Source organism: Mus musculus, chromosome 3 (assembly GCF_000001635.26).
Source record: "Mus musculus strain C57BL/6J chromosome 3, GRCm38.p6 C57BL/6J".
NCBI lineage: Eukaryota > Metazoa > Chordata > Mammalia > Rodentia > Muridae > Mus > Mus musculus.
The window spans coordinates 152,209,299-152,236,884 of record NC_000069.6 but is presented as its reverse complement, the minus strand read 5'-3'; the positions used below and the strand labels follow the sequence as shown (position 1 = coordinate 152,236,884).

At 39.3% G+C, this 27,586-nt stretch overlaps 2 protein-coding genes across 39 annotated transcripts in view; one reads left to right on the top strand and one right to left on the bottom strand.

Moving 5' to 3' along the window:
- Positions 1-54: 54 nt before the first annotated feature.
- Positions 55-26,463, bottom strand: Fubp1 (far upstream element (FUSE) binding protein 1). Of its 35 annotated transcripts, none has more exons than XR_003954354.1 (24): positions 26,185-26,432; positions 22,818-22,908; positions 21,998-22,060; positions 21,255-21,293; positions 19,437-19,476; positions 19,001-19,053; positions 18,838-18,909; positions 18,615-18,672; positions 17,039-17,201; positions 16,854-16,952; positions 16,648-16,749; positions 16,318-16,420; positions 16,099-16,199; positions 15,477-15,618; positions 14,641-14,801; positions 13,905-14,056; positions 13,520-13,599; positions 10,668-10,805; positions 8,640-8,714; positions 4,863-5,008; positions 3,183-4,630; positions 2,315-2,361; positions 1,281-1,417; positions 55-278 (listed from the first exon to the last, which is right to left on the bottom strand). XR_003954354.1 is itself a non-coding variant. In XM_006501660.2 (22 exons), the coding sequence occupies exons 1-22, from the start codon at positions 26,290-26,292 to the stop codon at positions 1,387-1,389; spliced, it is 2,064 nt and encodes a 687-aa protein (XP_006501723.1). In that variant the 5' UTR covers positions 26,293-26,432; the 3' UTR covers positions 55-1,386. The 35 variants fall into 35 exon arrangements, 17 of the variants coding, with proteins under 17 accessions (XP_006501723.1, XP_006501725.1, NP_001342295.1 ...); XR_001783714.2 differs by having other exon boundaries at positions 3,183-3,282; XR_003954353.1 differs by having other exon boundaries at positions 55-1,417.
- Dnajb4 (DnaJ heat shock protein family (Hsp40) member B4) overlaps positions 26,453-27,586 on the top strand; it is a 28,853-nt gene continuing 27,719 nt past the window's right edge. For 3 of the 4 annotated variants that reach the window (NM_001356364.1, NM_027287.5, NM_001356363.1), the window contains exon 1: positions 26,802-27,050. The gene's annotated coding sequence lies outside the window, so the exon portion shown is untranslated. Of the gene's footprint in view, positions 27,051-27,586 lie in introns of all 4 variants that reach the window. The other variant, XM_030252765.1, reaches the window with a different exon arrangement.

Sequence of the window (27,586 nt, the reverse complement as noted above, 5' to 3'; positions counted from 1 at the left end):
AATAAAGCAGAAAAGACTTTACTCAGTATACACATTAAAAGACACAAACACTCATCATAGTAATCACTGTACATTTATTATTTTAATTAAGGAAACCATAAAGAATACAAAATTACAATAATCATGTGCCCTTTTACATATAATGACATTAAAGCAAAACTCTAAGCCAGTTTGTAAAGTATTCAATTTACCTCAAGTCCAAGCTGCATCTCCCTAAGACACTGTTCCCATCACAGTAGCCATTTTAAGCCAATCTTCTTTTAACACACGGGTAGTTTCTGTAGAGAACACTTTTCTCAGGACGAAAATGCATCGAGCATGCATAAGAAAATATATATATACTCGCAAATACATTAAAGAGTTTCTTTAGGATATTTACTGAAGAAAACAAAACCCAGGGATTTATTTGCTTCTTTAAAGCACCAATTAAATTAAAAAATCCCTCAATTAAATTTGTAGTAAAAGTTGATTGACTGATTAAATAAAAAAGCAGTTATTTTCAGTCAAATTATTTCTAAGTATTATGAAAATGCATTTTAAAGCCAGGCAGAATTTGCAGAACTAAAATGAGATTATCTCCAGCGAGTTAATTCTACATCAATTTACTAGACATGTAACTATTTTCAGGAAGAACTGGTTGTAATGACAAAGTATTGAAGTGAACAAAAACTTTCTCTATCGAGAGCACTTGCTACTCCTATCTAAACCCACTTTATCAATTAAGTACCAAGATCCTTCTTTAAGAAAACACTTTACAACTAGTATTAAGTCACCAGTTTTAATATTAAAATGATTTTCTAGTATACGCATTTCTGAAATAAACATCAAACAAAGCATTCTAAGTATCACTACACTAACATGTATAGCATTAAAATCATCTGTAAACTTTGGGCTCACCTTTTCTACTTCCCATTTAAAGGTTAAGACTGGTGCTATTTGAAATGCTTACAGCACCAGTGAAAAGTTCTTACAAGATAGAAACAATCTCCAATATCTACAAGCATTCATCTACATTTCCAAATGGAAACTACAACTAACCAAAACTTGACAGGCTCTAAAGATCTGCTTGCAACATACTGATCTGACCTATTTCTCTCTCTCTCTCTCTCTCTCTCACACACACACACACACACAAACTGTGGTGCAATAAACAATTCATGGAACATTTAAGTGAATAGCACTTTAAAATGAAAGTGATCAAGAGCAGGTACATTACACCCTATACCATATTATGTATGGGAACACAGTCATATTTCTCAATTATGATTTGCCAATTTTACCTTCTACATTGAGCCCTTCTATGGTCCATGCTCATCGGCTCACCAATGGCATACACTCAAAGGATTCCTCTTTATGGGTAACTATCTCAGGACCTGATTTTATGAGCTATGATTTGGTGCTTGCAGCATCTTCAGCACTGTGTGTGAAAATGAAGGCAGTATTTTTGAATATTTTTCTTTGTTGTAAAAGATAAGCAGGAGTTTTTAATAGGATCAGCACATTTTAGAAAATGAATAAAAACAACTGATATGGTGCTGCTTTAAGATAGTCATTTAACTCAAAATATGCACTAAACATCAATCCTAAGAACACAAAACATTTTAAACTGGCAAAAATAAATGCAGTCAGTTATTAAAATATTATAAATCAGAAACTACTGGTTATGCAGATTATGAAAGGTTATTTGTTATACAAGTAACATTTCACTGATGCACATGCCTTTCCCAAAACTTACTGCCAGTATTCTTTATTCTTCCTTGTCAGCAAATACAAGTCATGAAAATAGAACTGTCTATGAAACTGAACCAAAACGATCTCACTGAATTACTGTACTTTAAAGCAGTACTAATACAGGGGAAAAATAATAAAAATAAAACTATAAAAAGATCAGATTTGGAGGGCAAAGAGAATTTCCTGTTACTCATACAAACGGGCTGTGAAGGCTGTTGAAATTTCTGACCAAATGATTTCCTATGTCTCAACTACTGAAGTGTTCTTAAACATTTCTATAACTCTGGGAGAGGAGGGGTGCACAAAAAGATTTGGATGTTTTTCAGTTATTGCAGCAATCTACTCATTTTAATGGGGAAAAAAAAAACCCAAAAAAACCAAAAACAAAACATCACCCAAAATTGTAAACAGTTGCTTGAACAACTTAACAGACTTTCCACTAGAATGGTACCATAAATAACAAAGTACATTTGGGGCAGCGGCAGCAGCAGATTGCTTGAGTGAGTACACAACCACAAACCTCACAGGGACAACATGTATGTACTGATATATTTATATAGAGATGGCCTTAGGTTGTGCTTACCTGTTGCTTTTTGCAGCAGAACCTAAGGTGGAAGGTCTGGGAAGGCACTGTGAAGTATAAATAATTGCACTGTTTGCAATTAATAAAGATTTTAAATTTTAAACGAATCAAAATCAACAGCCTCCAATTTGTGAATTATGATACTGAATCCAACTATTTCCTTCAGTTTAATTACTAAATGCACCACAACACTTTCCTAGGTCATCTATGCAACAATATCATGCAAAATACTGAAACTGTTCATGTCAATACCCTACACTTAAGATCTTAACAGGTAAGGCCTTAACTATTACTATTAAACTTCATACTAGAGCTATGCATCCAGATCTAAATAAGGGGAAGGGAAGTCACTAAGTTACATAAAACAATCAAAAAACATTTCAAAACATCCACAATGAGCTGTACTATTTTCTGCCCTATAACCTCAACATTTTTGTCCTCATACAAATGGTGCTCCCCACAGATGATAGAACTAACATTTAATGAAAAGGCGTTAAGTCCTTAAACTTTGCAAACTGAAAAGCACTTCTGTCTTAAACATTTCAAGTTTTTCATATCACTATAAAAGATAGGCATATTTTACACTGAAAAACAGCATTTTAGGAGCACTGATAATACTATTCAACTTTGTTACTGATCAATTTTCTTTAGCTATTAGCTAAAGCATATCAAAAATACTTACCCATTAAGCTCACTTAAAAAAAATACAGAACTATGTATTATTCTATGTTAAGAAGCAGTTATGGTTTCCCATGACAGCACTGTATTCCAACATAATAGTCACACAAAATATAGCAATTGCATTATGTGGAACATCGACAAAAAGACACTGTTGCAGTTCATCAATTTGTCACTCTGATGTACTTACAGTGCAATGCTCCTTGAAGGAACACAATCAAGGATGATACACAGCACAGTCCTCCTCACCCCTACAGAGCTAGTTCTATACTGGCTGGATCAAACCTGCACTTCAACAGACAATGGCAAGACAGACTGTATTTGCATGTAGTCTAATATATTAATATGCAAAGAGCCAACAAATATGCAGAGTAAAACAATGGTTTTCAACAAAATATCAGAACTTCAGCATGAATGTTAAAGATTAATAAAATGATTCAGTACATAAAAAAATTAATTTGATTCAATGACTGGACTTGTGCAATTACAAGACAAAGCTTATCTATACTGCAAAAAGAAAAAAAAAGCTTGAACATTTTCATACCCCAAATGTTTCAATGGCAGATGCAATGTAGCTATACTTTCACATTCTATTACTTTTCTATCCTGAATTTAGAGAGAAACACACTATTATAATATATATATATACATGGAAAGAGTTGCTTTACATGAAAAAAACAATGTTTCTTATAAACTCCTCAAATCACTGTCTGCAAACTGTTCAAAATTAGTTATGCTGAAACAGTCTCGGAAATAAGTGAAGAACAGGAAGGTTAACTGTTGTAGCAGCGGTACAGGTCTGAAATAGTGCTCATGTATAAAAGGAAATGTCACTGTTAATGCAATGGAAGTATACTAAAGATCATTGTATACACATGCAGTTTTTAATCAAATAGAAGGAAAAACATGAAAATATCAGGATTACTTGTGCTGAAATAGCCAAATACAACAGAAAAGAACCTCCAATCTACCACTATACTCCAACAGGGGAAAAAACATGCCAGTGTTTAAAAACTCAGTAATTCATGGGGAAAGCTTATATATTCGTGTACATGTATCTTAATTTATCACTGCTAAGAAACTATGAATCCTTTACCCACATATCCAACTTACCGACACAGGAGGTTTCATATCATTTATTGTAAAGCACAAAACAGGCATTTTAAAAGTGAAAGTATACATTGAAAAAGTACATTTATATCACAAAGCATCGACCACATAATAGTTGCAAATACATTTGCTGGAATGTGTACATCTACACTAAAGACTAAAAACAAACCAATTTTCATTTCTACACAGAAATATTAACCTCCTATCAGTAGTGATAGTTATTTTGTACATTTTCAAAATAAAAAAAAAGGGGGGGAAAAAAACACTACTTTAAACCAAAAACAAAATTAAGATCTTCATCAAGTCGTCTGCATCCATATATTTAACAAAGGTTTTTTCCCCCACACAATGAAGCAAATACTGTATTGTCCACTTCTTATTATTGGCCCTGTGCAGAAGAGATACATAAGAGATACACAAAAAGTTAAAGAAAATCCTTTAAATGGAGCTAATTCAGGAGTGAATCCTTTAAGAAAGAAAAACTGGTTAATATAAATGATGGTGGCTTCTTGCATGATTTGCAAATCCCTGGGGGGAAGAAAATTTATTTTTAAAATCAAAGGCATTACAAAAATAGCACTCAGATGCCAGAAAACATTATTAGAAAAACTGAGTCCCCAAACACAACACGATATTTCATGTAGTTATACTTTACCAAGTAAAACATATTCATTCCCAAACAGACAAACATGCAGAAAACATGGTTGGAGTGGAAAACAAAAACAAAAACAAAACAAAAAAAATAGCAAATGTTTTCTACCTGAGGTGCTGGAGGATGCTGCGGCATCCCCTGGGGACTTGTCTGGGCATAATACGCTGCTTGCTGTCTATAGTACTCAGCCCAGGCTGCACTATAATCCGGCTGACCACCTGGTGGGGCCCCAGCAGGAGCAGGAACTGCTTGACCTTCAGGAAAACAGAGAACTTTATTGCTGCTATAATTACAAATCTCACAGTAACTCTTCTCTAGTAAACACAGCATCTTGCCTTTTTAATACTTCTTCCAAGCCTTTTAATAACCTCGTGTCTGCCCTTGTGACCTAAAACACCCCCTCAACTTTAATACAAAAATGTATGTACCATTAAGTACAGCTTATAATGCAAGGCACAGAGGGGCAATAGCTCTTGTTTTTATCTCAACACAGGGTTTCACTTATGTAGCACAGGTGGCTCAAAACTTGTTATCCTCTTGGCAACTTCCCACGTGCTAGGATTATCTGTGCCTCATTGCCCCTTCAGTTTCTGTTTATCTTAAATATGCCTTAGACAAGGGAGGGAGGATGAGGGGGGAAAGTGCAGCACACAAGAAACGGCAAAGATACTCTTTTCACTTCAATCACAAGTTTCAGTCTCTTAGTTCAGCTTGATTAGTAAAAGACAAAATGACCCAAACTCACATACCTTTAAACAAAGGGGAAAATTCAGATATAATCTTTGACAAGGAAAGAAGAAACGCTTTGTTTTTTTTTTTTGCTAACTGAGAAAGGGTCTCACTATCCAGGGCTGACCTCATCCTTGGAGATCTACCTGCTTCTGCCTCCTGAGCACTAGGACTAAATGCGTATATGTGCCACCATACCTAGCTCACCACTCTTCTATCCATTTGGGTCACTATATTACTAGTCTTAAACTACAGAGAAGTACTGAAAGATATTTATGACACACACAATGAAGCAAAAGACATACTGAGTTTATATCACAGCTTTACTAAAAATAACCTGGCAGCTGAAATAAAGTTCAATGAAAGATGTAAAACTCAGCTTTTTTTTTTTAAAGATTTATTTATTTATTATATGTAAGTACACTGTAGCTGTCTTCAGACACTCCAGAAGAGGGTGTCAGATCTTGTTACAGATGGTTGTTGTGAGCCACCATGTGGTTGCTGGGATTTGAACTCCGGACCTTCGGACGAGCAGTAGGGTGCTCTTACCCACTGAGCGATCTCACCAGCCCAAAACTCAGCGTTTATTAGTAATTTTGTTTTAAGTGACCATTCTGAGTTATCAAATGATAAAAATCGAATTCTAGAAATACTTAATGAATTTTGTAAACAAGCAAGTTAACTGCAAATGAGTTTCTTTTTCTTTTTTTTCGAGACAGGGTTTCTCTGTATAGCCCTGGCTGTCCTGGAACTCACTTTGCAGACCAGGCTGGCCTCGAACTCAGAAATCTGCCTGCCTTTGCCTTCTTCTATCCCTCTGTACCTTATTCCCCTGCTCCTTTTACTGAATCCACAGTTGGCTAGCAAGCTCCTGCAACTGCTTCCCAACATGCAACAGTCATGATTGGCTTTTAAGATAGGTAGTGGGATTTGAACCCAGGTCATTAAGCACTCTTACCCATCTATCTCCTGAGCTTCTATTCTGAACCTTTTGCTTTAAGGTCTCTTAATTCATGATTATACTAAAAAATATATCAAGGACCATACTTTCAGAAAAAAATTGTAGTTAAATGTTTTACAGGGAAAAATGATTTTTATAACTATCATATAATTAAAAATACTAATTCAATGATTAATTAAATTACCTAAAACAGTATCTTTCAAGATCTATATGACAGGGAATTGTTCAGTTAGTCTTTTTTTGCTCACAGGATTAAGATCTTCAACATAATTACAAAAAAGCACAAATGAAGAAAATGAGTCTCCAAATAGTTATCCTGCACGATGCTGCTGTCTGTGTGTGTCTGTCTCTATGTATGCCAACTGATTGATCGGTAGACATAACAACCAAGAACAGGAATTCGGGCTGGGAGACGGCTCAGCGAGTAAGAGTACTACTCTTCTCAAGGTCCTGAGTTCAAATCCTAGCAACCACATGGTAGCTCACAACCACCCATAGTGAGATATGATGCCCTCTTCTGGTATGTCTGAAGTCAGCAACGGTGTACTTATTTATGACAGTAAATAAATCTTTGGGTCGGATTGAGCAGAGTTCTTAAAATTCAATTTCCAACAACCATATGAAGGCTCACAACCATCTGTACAGCTACAGTGCATTCATATACATAAAATAAATAAATCTCTAATAATAATAATAATAATTAGAAGAAGAGGAATTCACAGAACTGTGTGCTGGAAAGTGCTAGAATATTAAAAACTAAAACCTAATTGAGTTAAAATACCTACTCTCAAAAGTCCTAGTCAATATACTTTTTAAGAATACAGAATGCAAAATATCTATAAAACTTATTTGAAGTCATGTAAACAAATAACATGACATAATCGAGCACAGACAAATACCTTACTCTGTCTTAATTACGTAGTCCAGTTACCAGGTTTCTACCCAATCAACACTCACACAGTAAAAACAAACAATGGAGTTAGCGCACTTTCACCTTGGCATGCTCAGCTTCTTATAAACAAGTAGCACTATTTCAGCACGGCTACCACGGAATGATTAATACATTTCCATCTACTCTCAAAAATATCACAGTTCAGAGAAGAAATTATGTAAGCATTCTAATTACACACAATATTGTTTTAAGGTTTCAAGTTTCTTCCCCCCAGGCCCCAAACAGGGTTTCTCTGTGTAGCCCTGGCTGTCCTGGATGGAACTCACTCTGTAGACCAGGCTGTCCTCGAACTCAGAAATCTGCCTGCCTCTGCCCACCAAGTGCTGGGATTAAAGGTGTGTGCCACCACGCCCGGCAGGTTTCAAGTTTCTAGTGCTAAGGTCCATCTGTTAGAACCTGCCTGCGATCAGTGAGGTTAAGAAAAGTTATCAGCCCATCTGTTCACTGCAGAAGTTTGTTATCACATTTCCCCAAACAGTTGTTCTGAAAGGAACTTTGTCGAAAGCTGTATCACCGACAAGAAATACATTAACACAATCACTATGGTTATGTTAAGAATTACGTTCAATAGTTGTCAAAATCTTTTTAAAAGGTCACCCTTTTTTCCTTTTCAATGCATGCAAATGTTTAGAAATGTAAAGCAATGTCACTGTGGGCTAATTTTATGCTTATTTTGCAGTAAAGCCAGTGATACAACTACTTTGCTGGCCTAAAATTTAATCTCATTCCATTTAGACCACTACACAAAAGTACAGTAATAAAGCCATATATTATTACCTAGTAAGGAAATGCCAGGTTTTAATTATTAACTTGCTGACAATTGTATTTCTCTGCCATAAGCACAATTATAAGAATTTCTTGAATTGCTCTTAATATGTCTTAACTTCCAGTCAATTTCAGGATGTCACCTTTCCTGTTTATTATTATTTTTGTTTTTCAAGATGGGGTTTCTCTGTCTAAGAGTCCCAAGTGTCCTGGAACTTGCTTTGTAGACAAGGCTGGCCTCAAACTCGGAGATCTACCTTCCTCTACCTTCCAAGTACTGGGATTAAAGGCAGGTATCACCACTGCCTAGCTTGTTTAATATAAACTTTAACATTATAAAAACATACGGATGAGTTACCTCAAGTATTCTTTTTTAAAAACAAGCAAATGTTTTGTTACTCATCTCTAGCTTTGTAATGTGTATTTACTTCCGTTTAGTTACTAAGATAAAGGATAAGACGTAAACTGTAGAGCATACCCATTTTCTTGTAGTATTCTTCCCAAGCCTTTGTATAATCAACCTGTCCAGCTGGAGCTGGAGCCTGCTGATCTCCTTTTTAAAAAACAAACAAACAAAACAAGATTTAAGTTTCTGAAGGTTGTTATGCACTTTTGCTTCTACACCATCAGTACTGTAATTAGCACTGTCTACACCACGGAGTTGTGCAAGTGTTTGTTGGGAATACATGACAAGTGGGTATAGAAGGGGTGGACACAGAAACTGGGAATAGTAAGTAAATGCACACAAAAGAAATATAGAACATGGTTTCTATCCATTTTTAAGGACAGTTCAAGCATGGTTCATCCCTTGATATCTCCTGCACACATTTTTAGAAAAGCCACAAATAGCTTTGAAGCACTAATTTTAAAGATTAAATGAAAAAGTAGTATATAATCATGTGATTTTTAGTAGACACGTGTTGTCCTGCATGTTTTTAAAGATACTGTTTAATTTTATGTGTGAGCATTTTGTCCACATGTATAATCTGTGCACCCTGGGTATCTGGTGCTCCACAGATCAGAAGAGGGCACTGGGTCCCCTGGAATCAGTTTCAGTGTGAGTTACCATGTGGGTACTAGCAATCAAACCTGGGTTTTCTGCAGGAACAAGTACTATTGACTGAATGCCAGCCCCAAACATACTTTTTAGTTCTAATTTGGACAGGATTATAATTAGTGACATTTAGATAGCAATTAGTATACTTAGACTGATCTCTAAATTCTATCCTGAGAGAGAGAGAGAGAGAGAGAGAGAGAGAGAGGGAGAGAGAGAGAGAGAGAGAGAGAGAGAAAGAGAGAGAGAAAAGGAAATGAATCACCGATTGGAGCTCAGAAGACAAAGTTATCTTACTGTGTCAGGTACTAAGGAAGCACCTGAAGAACGAACGTCAGAGGCACCAGAGCCACCTTGAAGATAACCCCAACCACCCCAAATCTAGGACAATATAATGAAAGTAGTTAAAAAAGGGCAATCTATTCCTTGTAGTAAAATAGCAACTAATATACAATGACAGAAACTAACAGTTAACAGCTGCTGTAATAGTAGGGTACCAAGGCAAGGTTTATTAATAATACAGACTAAGGCTGAGGCAGAAGTTCAATGTATAGGATAGTGACATTACTCCAGTAAAAAGTAGCAGAAAATACTAGGTAATTCTTTTTTTTTTTAAAAGATTTATTTATTTATTATATGTAAGTACACTGTAGCTGCCTTCAGGCACACTAGAATCGGATCGTATCCCATTACAGATGGTTGTGAGCCACCATGTGGTTGCTGGGATTTGAACTCCGGACCTTTGGAAGAGCAGTCGGGTGCTCTTATCCACTGAGCCATCTCACCAGCCCCTAGGTAATTCTTTACAGTACATAGTTGTAGTATAGTGCAAAAACCAGGCTGGTAGTAGCAAGACCATTTAAACAACCATGGTTAGTAACTCTATAGCTTGGCAGCTATCTAACTGTTGAGTTATCCTCTTATTAGAGGCATAAAAGAAGACCAAGAAAGTGCTCTAGCTTGATGAGACTTAATGAACCTAATGAAAACACGGGGTCAGTTGGTGATCTAAGCAAGGGCTGTGTATAACAGTGGTATATCAATGATGAGTAACTGACTTTAAAGTCCATGGTGGTCATTTATTTTGGAATGAATAAGGGTCTGTAGAAAGGTGATATGATTTTATGTCTCTAAGTACAGTTTTCAGTAGCTCTCTTCAGAACTATTATAACAGACATAAATCAGGGTAGTGAAGTAAATGGGGGTGGGGGGAGGACAGTTAACAGTCTCACTACTTAAGGCATTATTCTTCCAACTATTATTTGACTTAGTTTGCTTACACAAAGTCACAACTGAGTCTTCAAAACCTTAGGCCCGAGGATCTAACCTAATGATACCATCATGCACAAGGCCCAACAATTCTCAGGACTGAAAGAGAGTTTTGTTATGACTTCATACATGAATCCAAACACAAACTATAGCTTTAAAATAGGAAATAAAATCTTTCATTACCGTAGTTACCTTGTCCGTTCGTTTGGGTTGTAGCTGGTGCACCGGCAGGAGCTGCAGGTGGGGGTTGTGCCTGCTGCTGGTAATAGTGAGCATAATAAGCAGCCCAAGCTGCCGAGTTTGGATCTGCTCCTGCCTTGGCTACAATGTAAAAACAAAGAGCGGTTTCAAGGTTAATATGTAAACTCTAGAAACCAACCCTTACCTTTTTGGTGATTCCTGACAAATAGGCTCAAAAGTTACCAATAGCGAATGGAAACTTTCAAAATGTTCTAGTATTATCATCATCACTTGGCTTTTAGTTCAGAAACTTCAGCCTCGGGAATTAAGTAATTTCCTAGGTTACAGGTATTAAGTAATTTACTAGTGATCGGTGGAACTGGTATATAAATGGATGATCTTTTGGCTTCCAATCCAATGGTTTGTCTCAGCTCAATCCCGTGTCTTTGCTTTTTTTCCCCCAACAAGTTAAGCTGCCAAGTGCAACAGTTCTGTATAGCAGGCAGTTATGGACTAATTTGTACAAGAAAGAAACAAAGGTTAGATACATGCAGTTTATATTTATTTCAGTCACAATCCTGAAAGTCCTGCTCTATCCTTTTCTAACACCTTTAGGATACTTCAAGCATAGCTTATCATTTGAAAGCTCCTGTACAGTTTTAAGACCATGCCCCATTTAACACAGGCCGTTGGATTTCCAAGCCGTTACCTTTTCTTCCTCCACTTTTCCTGTTTCCGGGCTACATGCTGTGGTCTGGCCGCCCTCCCCAGCTTAGCCATCGTGTCGTGGCGTGTCTGTTTGTGTGTACTGATTCTGGGTGATCTCCCTAGACATGCTCACCTTGTTTTATCTAGACTTTAAAGTCCCACTTCTAGTTATGTGTATCTGTGAACCTGTGTGTATCTACACAAATGTGGGTTACTAAAGAGAACCAGAAGGTGTGAGAGTAACTGGATCTCAACTTGCATCCTCTCAAAGAGCAGGAAGACCTTTATAATAATCACTAAGCTACCTCTCTGACACCCTTCCTCATTTTTTAAAAGAATTATTATTATTTTGTATATGAGTACACTTGAAGCTCTCTTCAGAAACACCAGCAGAGGGCATCAGATCCCATTGCAGATGGTTGTGAACTACCATGTGGTTGCTGGGAATTGAACTCAGACCTCTGGAAGAGCAGTTATTGCTTTTCTTATCCACTGAGCCCTCTCTCCAGCCTTCCTTCCTAATTTTTTTTGAGATAGGATTTCTCTCTGAACCCAGAGCTCCTAGATTTGGTTACAAGAGCAGGCCAGGAAACTTTACGGATCCTTTTTACGAACTTTATTAAAGCGCTTTATTTATTTTTCTTTACAACAGGTGGGAGGGATAGAACTCAGGTTCTAATGCTTATCCCCAGCACTGTGGCTTATCCTTTCTATTAATTCTTTTAGCATCCCCCAATACTCAAGTTTTAGCTGCTGCCCTATTCCCAAGTCACCACAACCAGCATCCTCTGCACTAAGCTCACCTTTGTAACTCAAAAACCAAACCAAAACCCAAACTTTTTTTTTGTGACTTGCAACTAGCAGGTACTAAGAGCTCACTATTCTTTTACATAGGATGAATTCGCATATTATCCATTTAAGATTGAAGATTAAATTCTTGACATCTATATAAATCTCAACCTCACAGCAGCAGTTTCTTGAAAATGCAGACAATAAAATACTGTATACTTCCAAGTCAAATTTAAGCAACATATTGCCGAGTCAGTCTTCCAGGTAATGCTGGAAGTCATATTCACTGACCAGACCTTACAGTGCTAATATCAAACATCACTCATTTGAGCAATCCTATGAAATTGAATTAGCCATATAAAACCTTCAATATAACCTGTTCCAACTCTATTTGATCATGCCACGTCTAAATGCTTGTTAGAAGGAGAAGATTCACTTTTAAAACCCTTACAAAGGAAGTCATAACTGATGCTTCTTGTCTGCCCTGGGAATGCACTCTTTTGCTAATCGACACTCATCTTTCATATTCAGATGCCATCACAATTCAAGTTATTTCTTTTTCTTTTTTTTTCTCTCTCTCTCTTTTTTGAGATAGGATTTTTCCTGTGTGTCCCTGGCTATCCTTGAACATGCTCTGTAGATCAGGCTGTCCTCGAACTCAGAGATCTGCCTGCTTCTGTCTCCTGTGTGCTGGGACTAATGGCGTTCACCACTGCCGCCCGGCTCAAGTTGTTTCTTAAATGAATAGAAGTTGTGGTTATTTGGTGACTGAGAAAAGTTCCTATGAATTTAACATACATTAAAATATTAAAACATTTAACAAATCCAACAAAGCAATTACATCTAAATCAACTTTGATTTGTAAAAAATACACTATGTAGAAATCTATAACTCAGAACACGTTCTCTCAAACTTTTCAAATGAATCAAACTACAGGGGCTGCAAAGTGAAAAAACAAAAGAAAAACAAAGAAAAAAGTCCTATTTCCAAGTTGATTCCTGATCATGATGGAGTAGAAACAAAACCAGTATGGGAAGATATAATGAGAACACCATGCTATAGAAAATCCAGATTATAAGAGAGAAAAATAAATGTACTCTCCTGTTTTGGTAATTAAGGGACCTTAATTTTATCAGCAACAAAATAATTTATACTTATTATTTGAGAACATAGTAGTGTTAAACACATTATTTTATAAATATGAACTACTATGAATAAAGTCACAACATACTAGACAGCAGTGTCATCCTATACTGCAGGGGAAGTGCCTTAAAAGATCGCACATGCAGTAGGTAGTTTAGGACTGTGACCAGCAGTATACAATGAAGCTAACATATTAATAGTAGATTACCCTTTACCTGGGTCAGGAGGAGCCTGTTGCTGCCAATGTGGATACGCATTTCCCCATCCCTGGGGAGCATATGGGGCTGGAGGACCGCTAGGGGTGGGGAACAAAACACAAATACCATTAATAAAAGCCAGCTTTATTTATTTTATGTGTAGGTTTTGCCTCTGCATGTATTGCATGTATGTATATGCAGCTATGTATGCCTAGTGTCGCTGTAAAGATACCCTGGAACCTGTCACGAATGGTTGCGAACCCCCGTGTGGTGCTGGGAAGTGAGCTCAGGTCCCTCTGCAACAGGAACAAGTGCTCTGCACTGCTGAGCCATCGTCATCTCTCCAGCCCCCAATTCCTAGGTCTTTAGGGAAAGCCCAGAACCAAGCAAATGTGGTACTTACTGAGGAGCTGGGCCAGGTGGTCCTGGATTGTAAGGTGCAGGGTTGTATGGTCCCATTGGAGTTCCCGGCCCTGGAGGTCCAGGAGGCCCATGAGGACCTGGAACCCCATGGGGCCCATGGGGTACAGGTGGCCCTAAAGGATTTACTGGGCCCTATTATAAAAAAAAAAAGGAAAAGAAAACATAAACAATAACTAGACACTCAAACAATGTAATGGTTGAGTAATTCAAAGTCCAACTACTCTTCCATTTCTACGCTTAAATAACAAATTTAAATTTACCCTCTTTGAATTTTGGTGCAAAAAATAAAATGTCATCATCTGCCATGTAAAATTCACTGAAATCCTCAGCTCCAGCAGAGTTCTTTCAGCTTAGTCTTCTGTGTTTCTTACTCTTTTTATGATTTTCTTTTAAAAACAAGACTGCCTAGTTCCCTTTACTTCCCTAATGTGACAACTGCTGAGAGTATATTCTGCAAATTGCACATCAAGGGAAAACTTAACACATGGTATTCTCAGCCGGGTGTGGTGGCGCACGCCTTTAATCCCAGCACTTGACAGGCAGAGGCAGGCGGATTTCTGAGTTCATGGTTCTTGTATTTTGGATATCTTTCCTATGTCAATATATGTATATACACTATATCACAATACCTGCAATTTCATATTAGAAACGATGTATTTTCCCACAGTACATTTTAAAGTTACCAGGAACTATGCTATAAATGAGAGTACACTTACCCCAATCTTCTCTTCTATGAGTTGTCGAGCATAGTCTATTTGCTGTGGAGTGCCCCGAATTGTAAATAACTTCATATTGGGATCTGCATTAGGTGGAGGGCTTCTCTGCAGTTCTATTCTTGCACCAGACTGTTGGCTTATGCTTTTTATGGTTTCACCTCCTAAAACCGCAAGACACTAAGTTCACAGAATGCAAGCAATACTCTTTCCTAAGACAAGGGTCTCTGTGTGGCCCTGGTTGTCCTATAACTCACCCTGTAGACCATGCTGGCTTCAAACTCACAAGAGAAACACCTGCATCTGCCTACTAAGTGCTGGGATTAAAGGTGTCTGTCACCATGTCTGGCAGAAATACTATTTAAAAAAAACCAAAAAAAACCCCAAACACCTATTACTTTGCCCATTAAACAGTTTTGTAGCATTCCACTGGACAATAATGTTAGGATTTTCTATTTAGCCTGTTCTTCCATCTAGAACTAATGCAAAACACACTAAAGTCTATTTTATACACACCTTACTAAACATACACCCTGATATGGGTCAGAACAGAAAAATATTTCAATCAACAGGTTTTGTAAGTAACAAAGAAGTTAAATGCAAAACAAAACAAAAAACACCAACAAAACCCATTTGAATTAGGATCAAGTTTTGTAACTGACAGACTTTTGGTCCCCTTTCCCTAGAAGCAGTTGAGACACAATCCCATTTTTAGCATACATTAAAGAGTATTCTTATTTTAGCTGCCATGTTAAGACCCCTTTCCTAAAAAAATATAAATAGCATCTTTTGTTTACAAATATCCAGTATATCAAAACAAAGAGTTTAAAATACATTGCCTTTTCCAATGATCAGTCCAGTTTTCCCAGTTGGCACAATGAAATTAAACTCCTGGAGTCCACCCGGGGGCCCCATATTCCAGTTTCCTTGACCTCTACCTCGTCCTCGACCACCAGGTCCCGGTCCACCAGGATTGCCAGCCTAAGAAAGGAGAGAACAAAATAAACTCTGTAATAAAACTATTAGCTTATTATCCCCAACTCTCGTATTTCTAAACAATGAAATTAAGAGATGACGTCAAACAAAAATAGTCAACTAAGTAATAACTTCCACTTTTAAAATATATTGGGAGACTACCCATACATGCAAAATGACCTGGGTTTAATTTCTAGGACCCACATAATAGAGAACCAACTTCAGAAAAATTTCCTTTGGCTTCCATAGGCACAATTGCCAAGGCACATATACCCATAGAAATAAAAGTTCACATGCACTGGGGGAAATAAGGCAGAACATTTATGCAAATCTACCCTAAAATGTTTACCTTAAAGCAATTTAACGTTAGTCATTTTAACACTGCCAACAGATTCTAATATAACCTGGAGGGGCATTTTTTTCATTCAGGTATGATAAAAACTTTTCCAAAGAAAGCAAACTGAAAATGTTAATTTCCTATCACACCTGAACACTTCGTAGAAGGTCTGTGATTATTTCTGCAGCGTGCTGACACCTGTCTGGAGGTCCTGTTATCTGTGCTATCCTATCAGGTGTTGTTCCATCATCTAAAACAATAACAACAACAACAACAAAAAAAAACAGAGTAAGTTGTGACAAACCAATTATAAATGTCAAGATTAAAAGCTATCAATTCTTAGAACATTAAATATACCTTAAACTTACCTGGCTTAAACTGAATTCGAACACCAGCATCATTTTGTATTTTTTTAATCATTTCTCCATTTCTTCCTATTACAATGCCAACAGCAAATCTTGGAATTGGGACCTTAAGTAAAAGTATATTTTAAAAGACATTTCTCAAAAACTCATCCCCACTTAATCATAAAAGTAAATATACTAAATGATCATAAAAATAACAAGATAAAAAAACCCCAAGGAAGAAAACAAGAAAAGGGACATGATGTTAAGCCAAGTCCATTTAATTCAAAGCAGGAAAACACTAGTGCCCATGGATTAGGATACAACCACTGCTGACTCAGAATTCTTACTTACATCTATCCCTTCATTGCCTCCTATTCTTGAGCCATACTCATTCCGCACTTCTCTGAAACCACCTTGATCACGAATTAACTCTAATACCATTTCCTTGGCTTGCTATAATAGAAAGTTATCCAATTCAGAATATTTGTCAAAAAAATTTAATACGTATTTTGTCCACCCCCTCAGCCTTTATATATAAGAGACAAAGTGAAGCTTACCTGAACTTTGTATGGGTCACCCGTAATCCTAAGAGGTTTATCAGCACCAGTGTTTTGAGGCCCATCTTGAATCATTACCATTTTAACACCAGCCCGTTCCTATTAATATCATGAAAATATGTTAGTAAAAACAATAAAAAGTGGCCTCAAAAGACTTAATAATATTCTTTACAATATAATAATACCTGAAGTTGTTTAATAGTCTCGCCCCCCTTTCCAATAACTAGTCCTGCTTTGCTGGCTGGAATCATGATTTCCTGAACTGCATTTCCAGGTCCATCACCATGATGAAAGCCAGGGGCTGGTCTTCCCTTTTCAACAATCTGGTCCAATAATCTTTTTGCTGATCTGTTAACAAATTAATCTTGATAAAAATACGTAGCATAACCCAACTTATCCCAAAATAATAAAAGTCAGCAGTTTTATCTTAGTCAGGTTTCAAACATACTCTAAATTGGTCATATGGCATTTCATGGTCGGAGGCAAGAACCTAAACCAAAGGAGTGAGTGTCAAGTCAAATGGGCAGTAAGTACTGAAGTCTGTATGCTCCAAGTGAACACAGTCATTAAACATCTTCCATCCATCCTGTCACACAGCAACGGGGTTAACTAGTGCACGACTCAGCCTCTGCCTTGGAAAGAGAACTGTCGATGCAGCTGTTAGAAGCAGAGCTTGAAGGAAACTGAGAGGCACACACACTAGATAAACTTTTAAAGGGGAAACTTCAATGGTACAAACCTTTTAAAGCACTGTGTTAACAAAATACAACATGAGGTTCAAAGATATTTTTATGATATGTAATTTCCAAATCTGTCTATAAACTCTTAGAAATTACTCCTAAAATTTTAGGAATGAAGTAAAAAATCAGTTTAGTCAGGAATTTCTTGAAGTAGAAAGTCAGGCAAATGAACGTAAAACAGTATCTCAATACTAGACAAAAAAAAAAAAGTATGCAAGGAACGGTGTTAAGATTTCAGTGTAGGATGATAACACTTTCTTGGTCACAGCAACACAAGTCAGTCAAGACAGTGAGTGTGGTGGGCAATGGTGGTACATGCCTTCGGCAGGCAGATCTTTTAAGTTTTAGGCCAGCCTGGACTACAGAGCGAGTGAGTTCAGAGACAGTCAGCTATGGATATACAATGAAACCCTGTCTGGAGGGGAGATGGCAGTGGGGAGAAGACAATTAGAGGTAAAGATTGGGTAGTTTTATCAGAGCCTTAGAATTGAGTGGAAGAGAAAAACAGGAATATAAAATTTTCATGACTAGATTGGTCATGAGTTTTAGGTGACGTTATTAACATATTTGTGCAAGGCAGGTTTTAATAATTTCTGAGTCTGTATAGACACGTATGGAAGGTGTATAGGTCAAATTACAACCATCAGTACCTTTTTTGTGATAAGTACCTTGAGGCAAGGTCTCTCAATGACTTTGAACCCATCAAATAGTGTTAGCTGGTTGGTTACCAAGTCCCCAAAATCTGCCTGTGTCCAACTCCTGAGCCATGATATTACCACGCCAGTTTTTTTTTTTTTAGTTTTAGGATCAAACTCAGTTCTTCCTACATGGAAGGCAAGCACCTAAATGCCTGAGTTACGGCTTAGTCTCTGGCTTTAACAATTTCTCTGTCTTAGGTTCAGATGATGAACCCTATTTTAAGAAAGGCATAATATGTAAACTTTTAAAGCGAAATGGTATGAAAACGAAGCTTATAGTCTTCAGTCTTAACTGTAAGTAGACTTAACATTTTCAAACTTACTGGACAGATTCAGGTGTTCCAGTTAGCATACAAGACCTTTCTGGTAGGCCACCACTATCTACAATTAAATAAAAAGAAAAGTTTAAGTAAAAAATACAATAAAAATATCAGATATTTAGAAACTTAAAATACTTGAGTTTCCTAGCCACTCTCAAAAAACTGTAAGAACTGGACAAAACAACAAGTAATTCGTACACACACACACACACACACGGAATGTTACCAGGTGCTATCTGTATCTTGCATCCAGATTCCTGCTGTATTCGTGAGATCTGTTCACCTCCTCTGCCAATTACTAGTTAAGGTAGAGAAAGGGGAGAAGTTATCATTCATACTATTTTTGAAAGTATGCTTTGTCTTAAAACCTTAGTATTAATGGTACTTACTAAATCCGACCATCCCATCTGGGACTTTGTATTCTTCTGTCATTACAGATCTGCTAAGAAAGAACAGAAACTAACATTTTCCTCACAGAAAAATAATGTACATATACACATAAAAGCAGTCTAATAAACCCAATCTTAAAGTCTCCCAGTAGCCCAGCCAGGTTCTTAAATGAGGCAGCATGTGTGAGCAGGGCAGGAAACTGAACACCTGTCAAAGCGAATGCCACTTTAACATTTATTTTACCTCTTCTGAAATGCGTCAATTTCAACCTGTTTTCCCAAATTAACAATGTTTCTATACCATTTTCCCAATGTGGTTTACAGAAGTAAACCACACATACAAAATGGTATGCAGACATTTGCATTATAGACTAACTTGGCTGTACATACAATCCAACTAAGACTTGCAAAGTAGCTTTAAAAGTTTTGACTATACCTTTGCTGCTGATGCATTGGAGGTAACTGTGCTCCAAAAGCTACGAAAAAATGAACAAAAACAAGCTTAAGTTCGAGTTTATTTGAGACAAACATACCACGTACTCCAAACTCTTTCCCTGATGTATACATAGGAAAAAAATTCGGACCATTCATATTTGAATCATCACTGAGAGTAGCAAGAAAGTCAGGAAAGGGACACACAGATTAACAACTAGAGTAGTTAACTTATAGTCACAGCTCAGCCATCAGTGTTTGTATATACGTGGCTCCCAAGTAAAAGAGAATCATTCTTTTTTAAAAATATAGTAAAAACCTATATACATTTGTAAGGAAATTCCAGCTAGACATTTGTAATACCAACCCTGTTGAGTATGGCAAGGCACACACATCCTTAGTCCAAGCACAGGAGAAAACAAAAGCAAGTCTGTTGTAGGCTATTTGATCACTTAGATTATAGGGTGAGCCCCAAGATTGTGTTATTTACGGGGGTGGGGGTGTATGTGCTTATAGTTGTGGTGTGGCTTTGCTCTTTAATCCTTTAATGACCTTTAATCCCAAACAGTAAAGATGAAGTTAGTTTGTAGAAGGAAGCACTCATGTTTGAAAGTGATGTTTAATTTAGAGTAGCAGACAAAGTGATCAATCAGAGAAGGAGTCAAAAGAATAAAATTAGGGCTGGGAAAATGGCTCAGTGGTTAAGAGCACTGACTGTTCTTCCAGAGGTCCTGAGATCAATTCCCAGCAACCACAGGGTGGCTCACAACCATCTGTAATGGGATAGGATCCGATTCTAGTGTGCCTGAAGGCAGCTACAGTGCACTCATATATAAAGTAACAAATCTTTGAGGAAAAGAAAAGGAAAAAAAGCCGGGCAGTGGTGGGTCACGCCTTTTAATCCCAGCACTTGGGAGGCAGAGGTCAGCCTGGTCCAGGGTGAGTTCTAGACAGCCAGAGCTACAGAGAAACCCTGTTTTGAAAAACAAACAGCCGGGCGTTGGTGGCGCACACCTTTAATCCCAGCACTTGGGAGGCAAAGGCAGGTGGATTTCTGAGTTCGAGGCCAGCCTGGTCTACAGAGTGAGTTCCAGGACAGCCAGGGCTACACAGAGAAACCCTGTCTAACCCCCCCCCCCCAAAAAAAAACCCCAAAAAGAATGGGATTAATTATGTCTAGCTCTCAGGAGAATAGAGAGGAGGACTTAAGAGATAAATAAATAGCCCAGGGGGTGGGAGGACAGTCTTATTGGAACAGTTGTAGAGATATATAGGTTGCAGAGAGGGAACAAGCTAGACACATGTAAAAACAGAATAAGCCAGAAAATGAGAAGGATAGTTTGAGGCCAAGCAGAGCAATTCCGGCAGAGGTCAAGAGAGAAGCTATATTGAATCAGCTTGGAGAGGAGTTTGCACCAGAGTTCAGAAAGAACTAGAAGGTTTGAGGCAGTAAGGCTCAGAGATGACAATTACATCAGGCAAAATAAAAAATACTTTTACACAGGTAGATCTCTGTGAAGTCAAGGGCAGTCAGAATTACATATTTGAGACTTTGGCTCAAAAGCAAATTCCCCAAACCCCAAACTCACAACCCACCCAAAGTAGAAACAACAGTCTGGAGAGAAGACTTAGATGATAAAGAGGACACATGCTCTTGTAGAGAACCAAGTTCTCAGCACCCACATGTAGTCCACTTTCAGGGAATTCCTATGCCATCTTGACATACATACATACATACATACATACACACACACATACACACACACACACACACACACGTAATTTTTAAAGAAGCAACAAAACCTCAGCTTAAAGTACTTACAGTCATTTTGGGGAGGTACTTTCTTAGCATCTGGCTGATCTGCAAAATTAAGTGTCTTTTACTTTTTGTCAATTAAAAACAAAGCTCCCCACCCCCACCAAGCAAGAATAATGATATTTATTAAAATACATGATATATTGGTTTACCAATTGAATCAAAACTGACACAATTCAACCTAGACTCAAAAATCTAAAAAAAAAAAAAAAACCCACAAAACCTAAATTCTTTCATTCTCTTGTGTTTAAACAATGCACAGACACTTTAGTTTGGAATAATACAGCACAAACTGTTTAGCTTCAATGCTGGTGAATACCTTATGCTAATGGTTAATGATGCTTCATCCACTCTAGAACTGACAATTAGAGAGCACTACATAAAAACCAGACATATCAAAAGATGAGTGAATCTGACAGTGATCATAAAACTATACCAAAAAAGAAAGCTCACGTTACAAGACAATTTCAATCTAAACTGTTCTATTATTCTCAAATGAAGCATTTCACTACAGAACACCAAAACCTCAAAGCAACCACACGATTGCCTTTCTCAAATAAACAAAATGCATACAACATATGAATAGACAGCCTATAGCTCAAAACACTATTATTATTCTCCCAACTTCAAGGCTTTTGTATAGCAAAAATTCAGACACATAAACCAAGAGACCATTGTGTCCATTTAAGAATCCACTGGCTTATTTCACATTTACATACTAAACACAGGTAATAAATAAAAATTCCTGCCTTTAAAAGGAGAGGGCATTCCCTCCCAGTGTGTGGTACTGCTCGGATTTGTCCAAGAGCCATCTACACATAAAATAAAAAGAGTACATTACACACAACATCTGAAGCATCATTAGCTCATTTTTTCTTGCATATTAAAAACCTCACTTGCAAATATAAACATACTTAAACAAAAGGAAACCAAGTATTACCAGAAAGGGCCACAAATACAGTCAGTCCTATATGCTATCAGAATCTTTTACAAAAGGGCAAATATATCAATATCAAAATTTATACATACATCAAAACTAAAATAAAAAAGTACACACTTCTAAGTGCAGAAGTGATGATTTTTAAAAAGAGAAAACACTATGAATCCACAGTTTTAATCAATGTTTAAAGATAAATATGAAACACACAAAACACTAAAACAATATAAAAATGGGATGCCTGCAACCAACCAACCTTAACCTAGACGTGGATTCTGACTGAATGAAAGGGAGTATCAAAGACTCATTCAATAAATGAGAAAATTCAGTAAAGTGTTTCCCAAATAACATAACTTTATTTATATCATTAACAGTCTGTGCAACTCAAAGCAAGCATAATCCTATAACAGGACAAAAAAAAAAAAAAATAACAAAACCTGTTTTCTATTACAATAATACTTCCCAATAGATTCAAATTATACCTACCTTTTCTAGGTCTGTCTTTTTCAAAATCCTATTCTTCTGAGACCAATAGATAGTAGTATTTTGATAAATCATCTTGATAAACAATACTGAAAATCTTATCAAATGAATACCATGGAAGATAATTATTCTTGTTGGCTATAACTTACCTCCATCTTCTAAGGGTCTTTTTTGTCCCCCATAACCATAGTCATTTGAATTCAATGATGTACCAGCATCACCCCCAATTTTTGCTGCAATCTTAAAAGAAAAATCGGAATACTAATCAGGGTATTAATACTTTATGTACTACTCAGCACTAAATTTCCTACAATAAAAGATATACTTTTAAAAACACTAGAAAGATTCACTTATTAAGAATAATTAAAACTACCACTAATACTTCAGGGAGCTAACAAATAGTTAATGATCTATTAAACTTATGTTATATCCCCATTTAAAACAACCCACACATTTGGAAACAAAATCTTTTCCACCCTTTGATTTCAAATCATAGCATTTGTAAACTATATCTTAGGTATTTAAGTGCACTGTATGGGACTGACAGGAACTGATGTTAAAAGGGAAGTGTTACGTACAATTGAACGAGAGGAAAACGGCTTAGACTATGGCTATGTTCTACAATTAGCTTTTATGAACACTTCTGAGTTTACTTGAAGACCAAGGAATATCCATAAGAAAGCATGCTTATTCACACTCCATTCATGTAATAGGTCTACAAGCATCCAAAAGAAAAATTGGTACACAGTTCATTCAAAAGACCAAGCAAAACTTTCAACTCTCCCCTCATTGGGGGTGGGTGGTGGGTGGATGGGAACATGGTCTGATTATAGCCCCAGCTAGTCTAATCCTAACTTCTCACATGCTACAATTATGAACCCAATGTTTCTATTAAACACACATTAAGTGTAAGTAATGTTTTTATTTTAACCCACAGAAATAATTCAAGCTTTCCACTTGATTTTTGCTCTACTGTATTTCTGTGCTTTTTTACTTCAGACAAAAATCAAACCAAACCAGCATTTACCACTTTCTTCACTGACCCACCCTCACCAATTTTGGAGTTAAAGATAATTCTAAGAAGGTAATGACGTGAAAACATCTATCTCCTACACTTTAGCCCACACTTTCTTTAGTAGTTTTAAAGGTGGAAGTGCAAATCTACTTCTAGTGCTTCCTAGGCAGGGTCCACAGCAACTTTCAAATTTTCCTTTTGGAAAATTTAACAATGCGCACATTCATCCTCAAAGACACAGTTGCACCAAACTTATAAAAAGTGTGCCTAGCAGCACACTCGGGCTGGTCCAAGTTCCCTGGCTTATGTGTGTATATGTGTGTGTGTGTGTGTGTGTGTGTGTGTGTGTGTAACAGCAGAGGACTGCCTGGTCTGGTCTCAGTGGGAGAAGATCCACCTAACCCTTGAGACTTGAGGCCCCAGGGAAGGGAGGTGGGGAGATGAAGAAGGAATGGTGTGAGGAACTGGGGGTGAGTGGGCAGGAATGTAAATAAAGAAAATAATTTTTAGAAAAAGTAAGTGTGCCAGGATCAGTGTAGGCAGACCTGTCACTCCAGCATTCAGGAGGGTGAGGCAGAAAGACTCTCATTTTGAAAACAAAATCTCATCTGGGCATGGGTGGCACACACCTTTAGTCCTAAAGGCAGAGGTAGGCAGTGAGTTCCAGGACAGCCAGAACTACATAGTGAGACCTTAGTCCCTTACTTACACAGGCAAGGTCCTGATGGAATTTCTACATACCCAGAATGTCCAAAGGTGTAACAGATACTATCATCTATAATAAACACTTGTATTATCACAGCCAATGCTTGCTAACAATGGAATCTATCCATAGTTTTTCTCACATTCCCACCTTTTTCCTCCTCCTATGTTATCCTATATTAGCTGACTACCTCTTAGAGCTGTCCTTCCAGAAACCCTCGATCTTTGTAGAGCAAGCAGCAGCTTCTTGTCTATGCTGGCCAGACTCCCACTCCTCACTGCACTATATGAATGTCACCCATCTTTCAGTGAGGCATCCCTTTCCAGCAGCGTCCTGTACAGCGCCTGCCTCACAGTGTGACTATTTATGTAACCGCTGTGGTTTACTTTATCATCAAAGCTGTCTGCTCACTCGTGTTCGATTTTTATCTCACAAGACTAGAAATCACACACTTAAAAAGCTTCCAAAGCCGAGAGGTGGAGTACACCTACACTAGAGACAATTCAGCAGGAAGCCTTAAACCTCAGGCCTGCCTAGGCTTTCGGTAGAGGCCCTGCATCAAAAAGTTTCCTCAGATGCCCAGGCAGACACACTTGTCCCTGAGCCTAACAACTTACACCTGACCAAAGGGTCCTACATGGAAGGAGAATCAACTCCCACAAGTTGTCCTCTGACTTCTATGTACACCAACCACATTGCTCATGGAATCCCTCTGTATGAATAAATATATTTTTTCAGTATCTATGCACTAGATAAGTGTGCTTGCTGTATTATGGTAGACTTGATAAACCTTGATTGAGTCGGTAATCTTTCGGTCCTGAAGGAAGTTTCCAGTATAGTCAAAGCTGGCTTTAAAAACCTGCTCATGTCTAGCAACTACAACAGAGCCATAAGGGTTTATTTTACCTTACAGGCAAATTCCATAACATACTTTTTTTTTTGAGACAGGTCCCTCTTGGCCGTTTTGACTGGCCTCAAACTCAAGAGACCTGCCAGGCTCTGTCTCTCGAGTGCTGGGACTAAAGTCGAGCACCACCCCACCCGGCAAGGCAACATTATACATTTTTAAGCTACAAAGAAGTCGGGGGCGGGGGCTACTTGAAGACATTGACGTTCAGGTTATTGGGGGGGGGGTGTCAAATGCAAGGACTCTTATCTATCCAACCCTTTTCATCTGGGAAAATGGTTGCCATTCGAGGCAACAGTACGTCCCTACGTAGCACAAAGAGGTTGGAGGCTTCGACTTGGGAAGAGAGAGGCAGATTCAAACTCAAGGCTGGGGAAGAAAGGGCCCGGGGCCATTTGGAGCTGGGGAAAGGATTGGTGGATCGCACGCAGATCCCGCCCCGGGGAGAGCCTCGCTGGTGAACGCCGCGGGGAACGTTAGGCTAATTACGGCGAGGGTGGAGAGCTCGGCGGCGCGGGAAGCGGCGGGGACCGCTAGCCAGGCAGCCGGCCCTCCCTGGCTTGCCCTCGCCGTGACCTGAGCGCCCAGAACCTTCCACGCGCCTGGGTCGGGCGGAACCGGAGCCGAGGGAGCCGGGGCAGGCAGGGCGCACGGGGCGGCGAGGCCGCGCGCGCGGGGCGGAAGTGGAGGCCACGCTCGGGGAGAGCGCGTGGGAGGGGGGGGCGCTTCAGACCACGACAACGGGCTCGGCCTCGAGCCGCTGGGACCCCTCGTGAGAAGACGCCATCTCCTCGGGCGGCAGCCGCGAGTGCGAGCAGGGCCGGACCTGCCCCGCCGGCGGCTCTCGGGGGTCGGGGAGGGGAAGCCGCCGCGCGGTCGGTCCACGCTTACCTGCCGCGCTCTCTGCAGGGCATCTTTGAAAGCGTCGTTAACGACTCCGCCGCCGCCGCCGCCAGCCGAGCCAGACGACGGCGGAGGCACTGTGGAGTAGTCGGCCATACCCACGCTACAGCACACGCTGCCGTTTCCTCGCGGAGGGAGGCGCCGCTCTCGGTTAACTGCTAAGAAAGGAAGAAGATGGCGGCCGTCGAGGCTCTATCACATTCTTGCACGACCATCGTGCCGTAAAGGGGCGGAGACTGGCAGACGGAAATCCCGCGATGTTTCAGCGCTGACGCGCGATTGGCGGGGGGTGAAGAGGGGGTGGAGGGTACAGAGAAGGGACGCCGGGCGAAGAATATCGCGAGACTTGACCGGGCTCCCACGAGAGTAGGGTCTCTCTGGGCGCCTCCTCGCAGCGCGAGTGCGGGCCATTGTTCCCTCGCCTCGGCGGCTGAGGCAGTGGCGCCCGGGAAGTGTGCCGCCCGCGCTTGTAGGGGACTTGGAAAGGCCGTCGCGGATCAGGGAGCTAGCTAGTGTCCTTCCGTGTTTCCGTAGTAAGGGGCCTGACGTCGTCGGGCGGGGACGTCACGCAACAGTGTCGCGCGGCCGCACAGCCCGAGGGCCGCGCGCACGGGGCGTGCGGGGCGTCCGCGGCGACGCTGCGGAACCGTCTGCGGCCCGGCGGCGGGAGCCCACCATGCTCCGGGGCGCCGAGCTGCCTCTGCCCATGTCTCCACCCGGGCCGGTCACAAGCGGGGAGGAACTCAGACCACCGGGCCCTTAGTTCTCGAGCCGATTGCCTACTGAGTCTCTTATGTAAAATAGTGTGGGCGAGCGGATGGTGAAAGTATGACCGCCCTTTGTCCTTTAAAAACGTGAGTGTTGCACATCCAGTATGTAGACACCTAGCGTTGCGTGTCTTTGGCCAGTCTTACCATGTGCCCCTTATGTCACGAACGTGTCATGCTCCTGACACAAACCGGCTTTACTGCGTTTTCCCCACCCCCCCCCCCGCGCCCCTGCGGGTAGTCAGATCAATGTCATGGTCTGAATTTTCATTTCTGGACTAGTTGGCTTTGCAGGCAGTTTCTAATATTTGTCATATATGCCAATAACCACGTTTCTCCAGACCATTCCTGAGCGTGTCTTAGCCATGCTAGCCTAATGCTGGCAATTACTACGGTGAATGAGGGTTCTTGGGCCTTTATTCTGTTTATACTTAGTATGCCACAATGATCCCTGCTCTCAGTTTAGCTAAGAAAAAGGCAAAATGGACTGTCTAATGTATGACGTTTCCCCCCTCTCAGTCTAAGAAGCATTTTTCTTAACACCAATCTTAGAATGAGAGAAATATGTTCCCTTGGCTTTCCGATAGCCGGAAACTATGTGTCCAGTACCCACTATCAGTTAC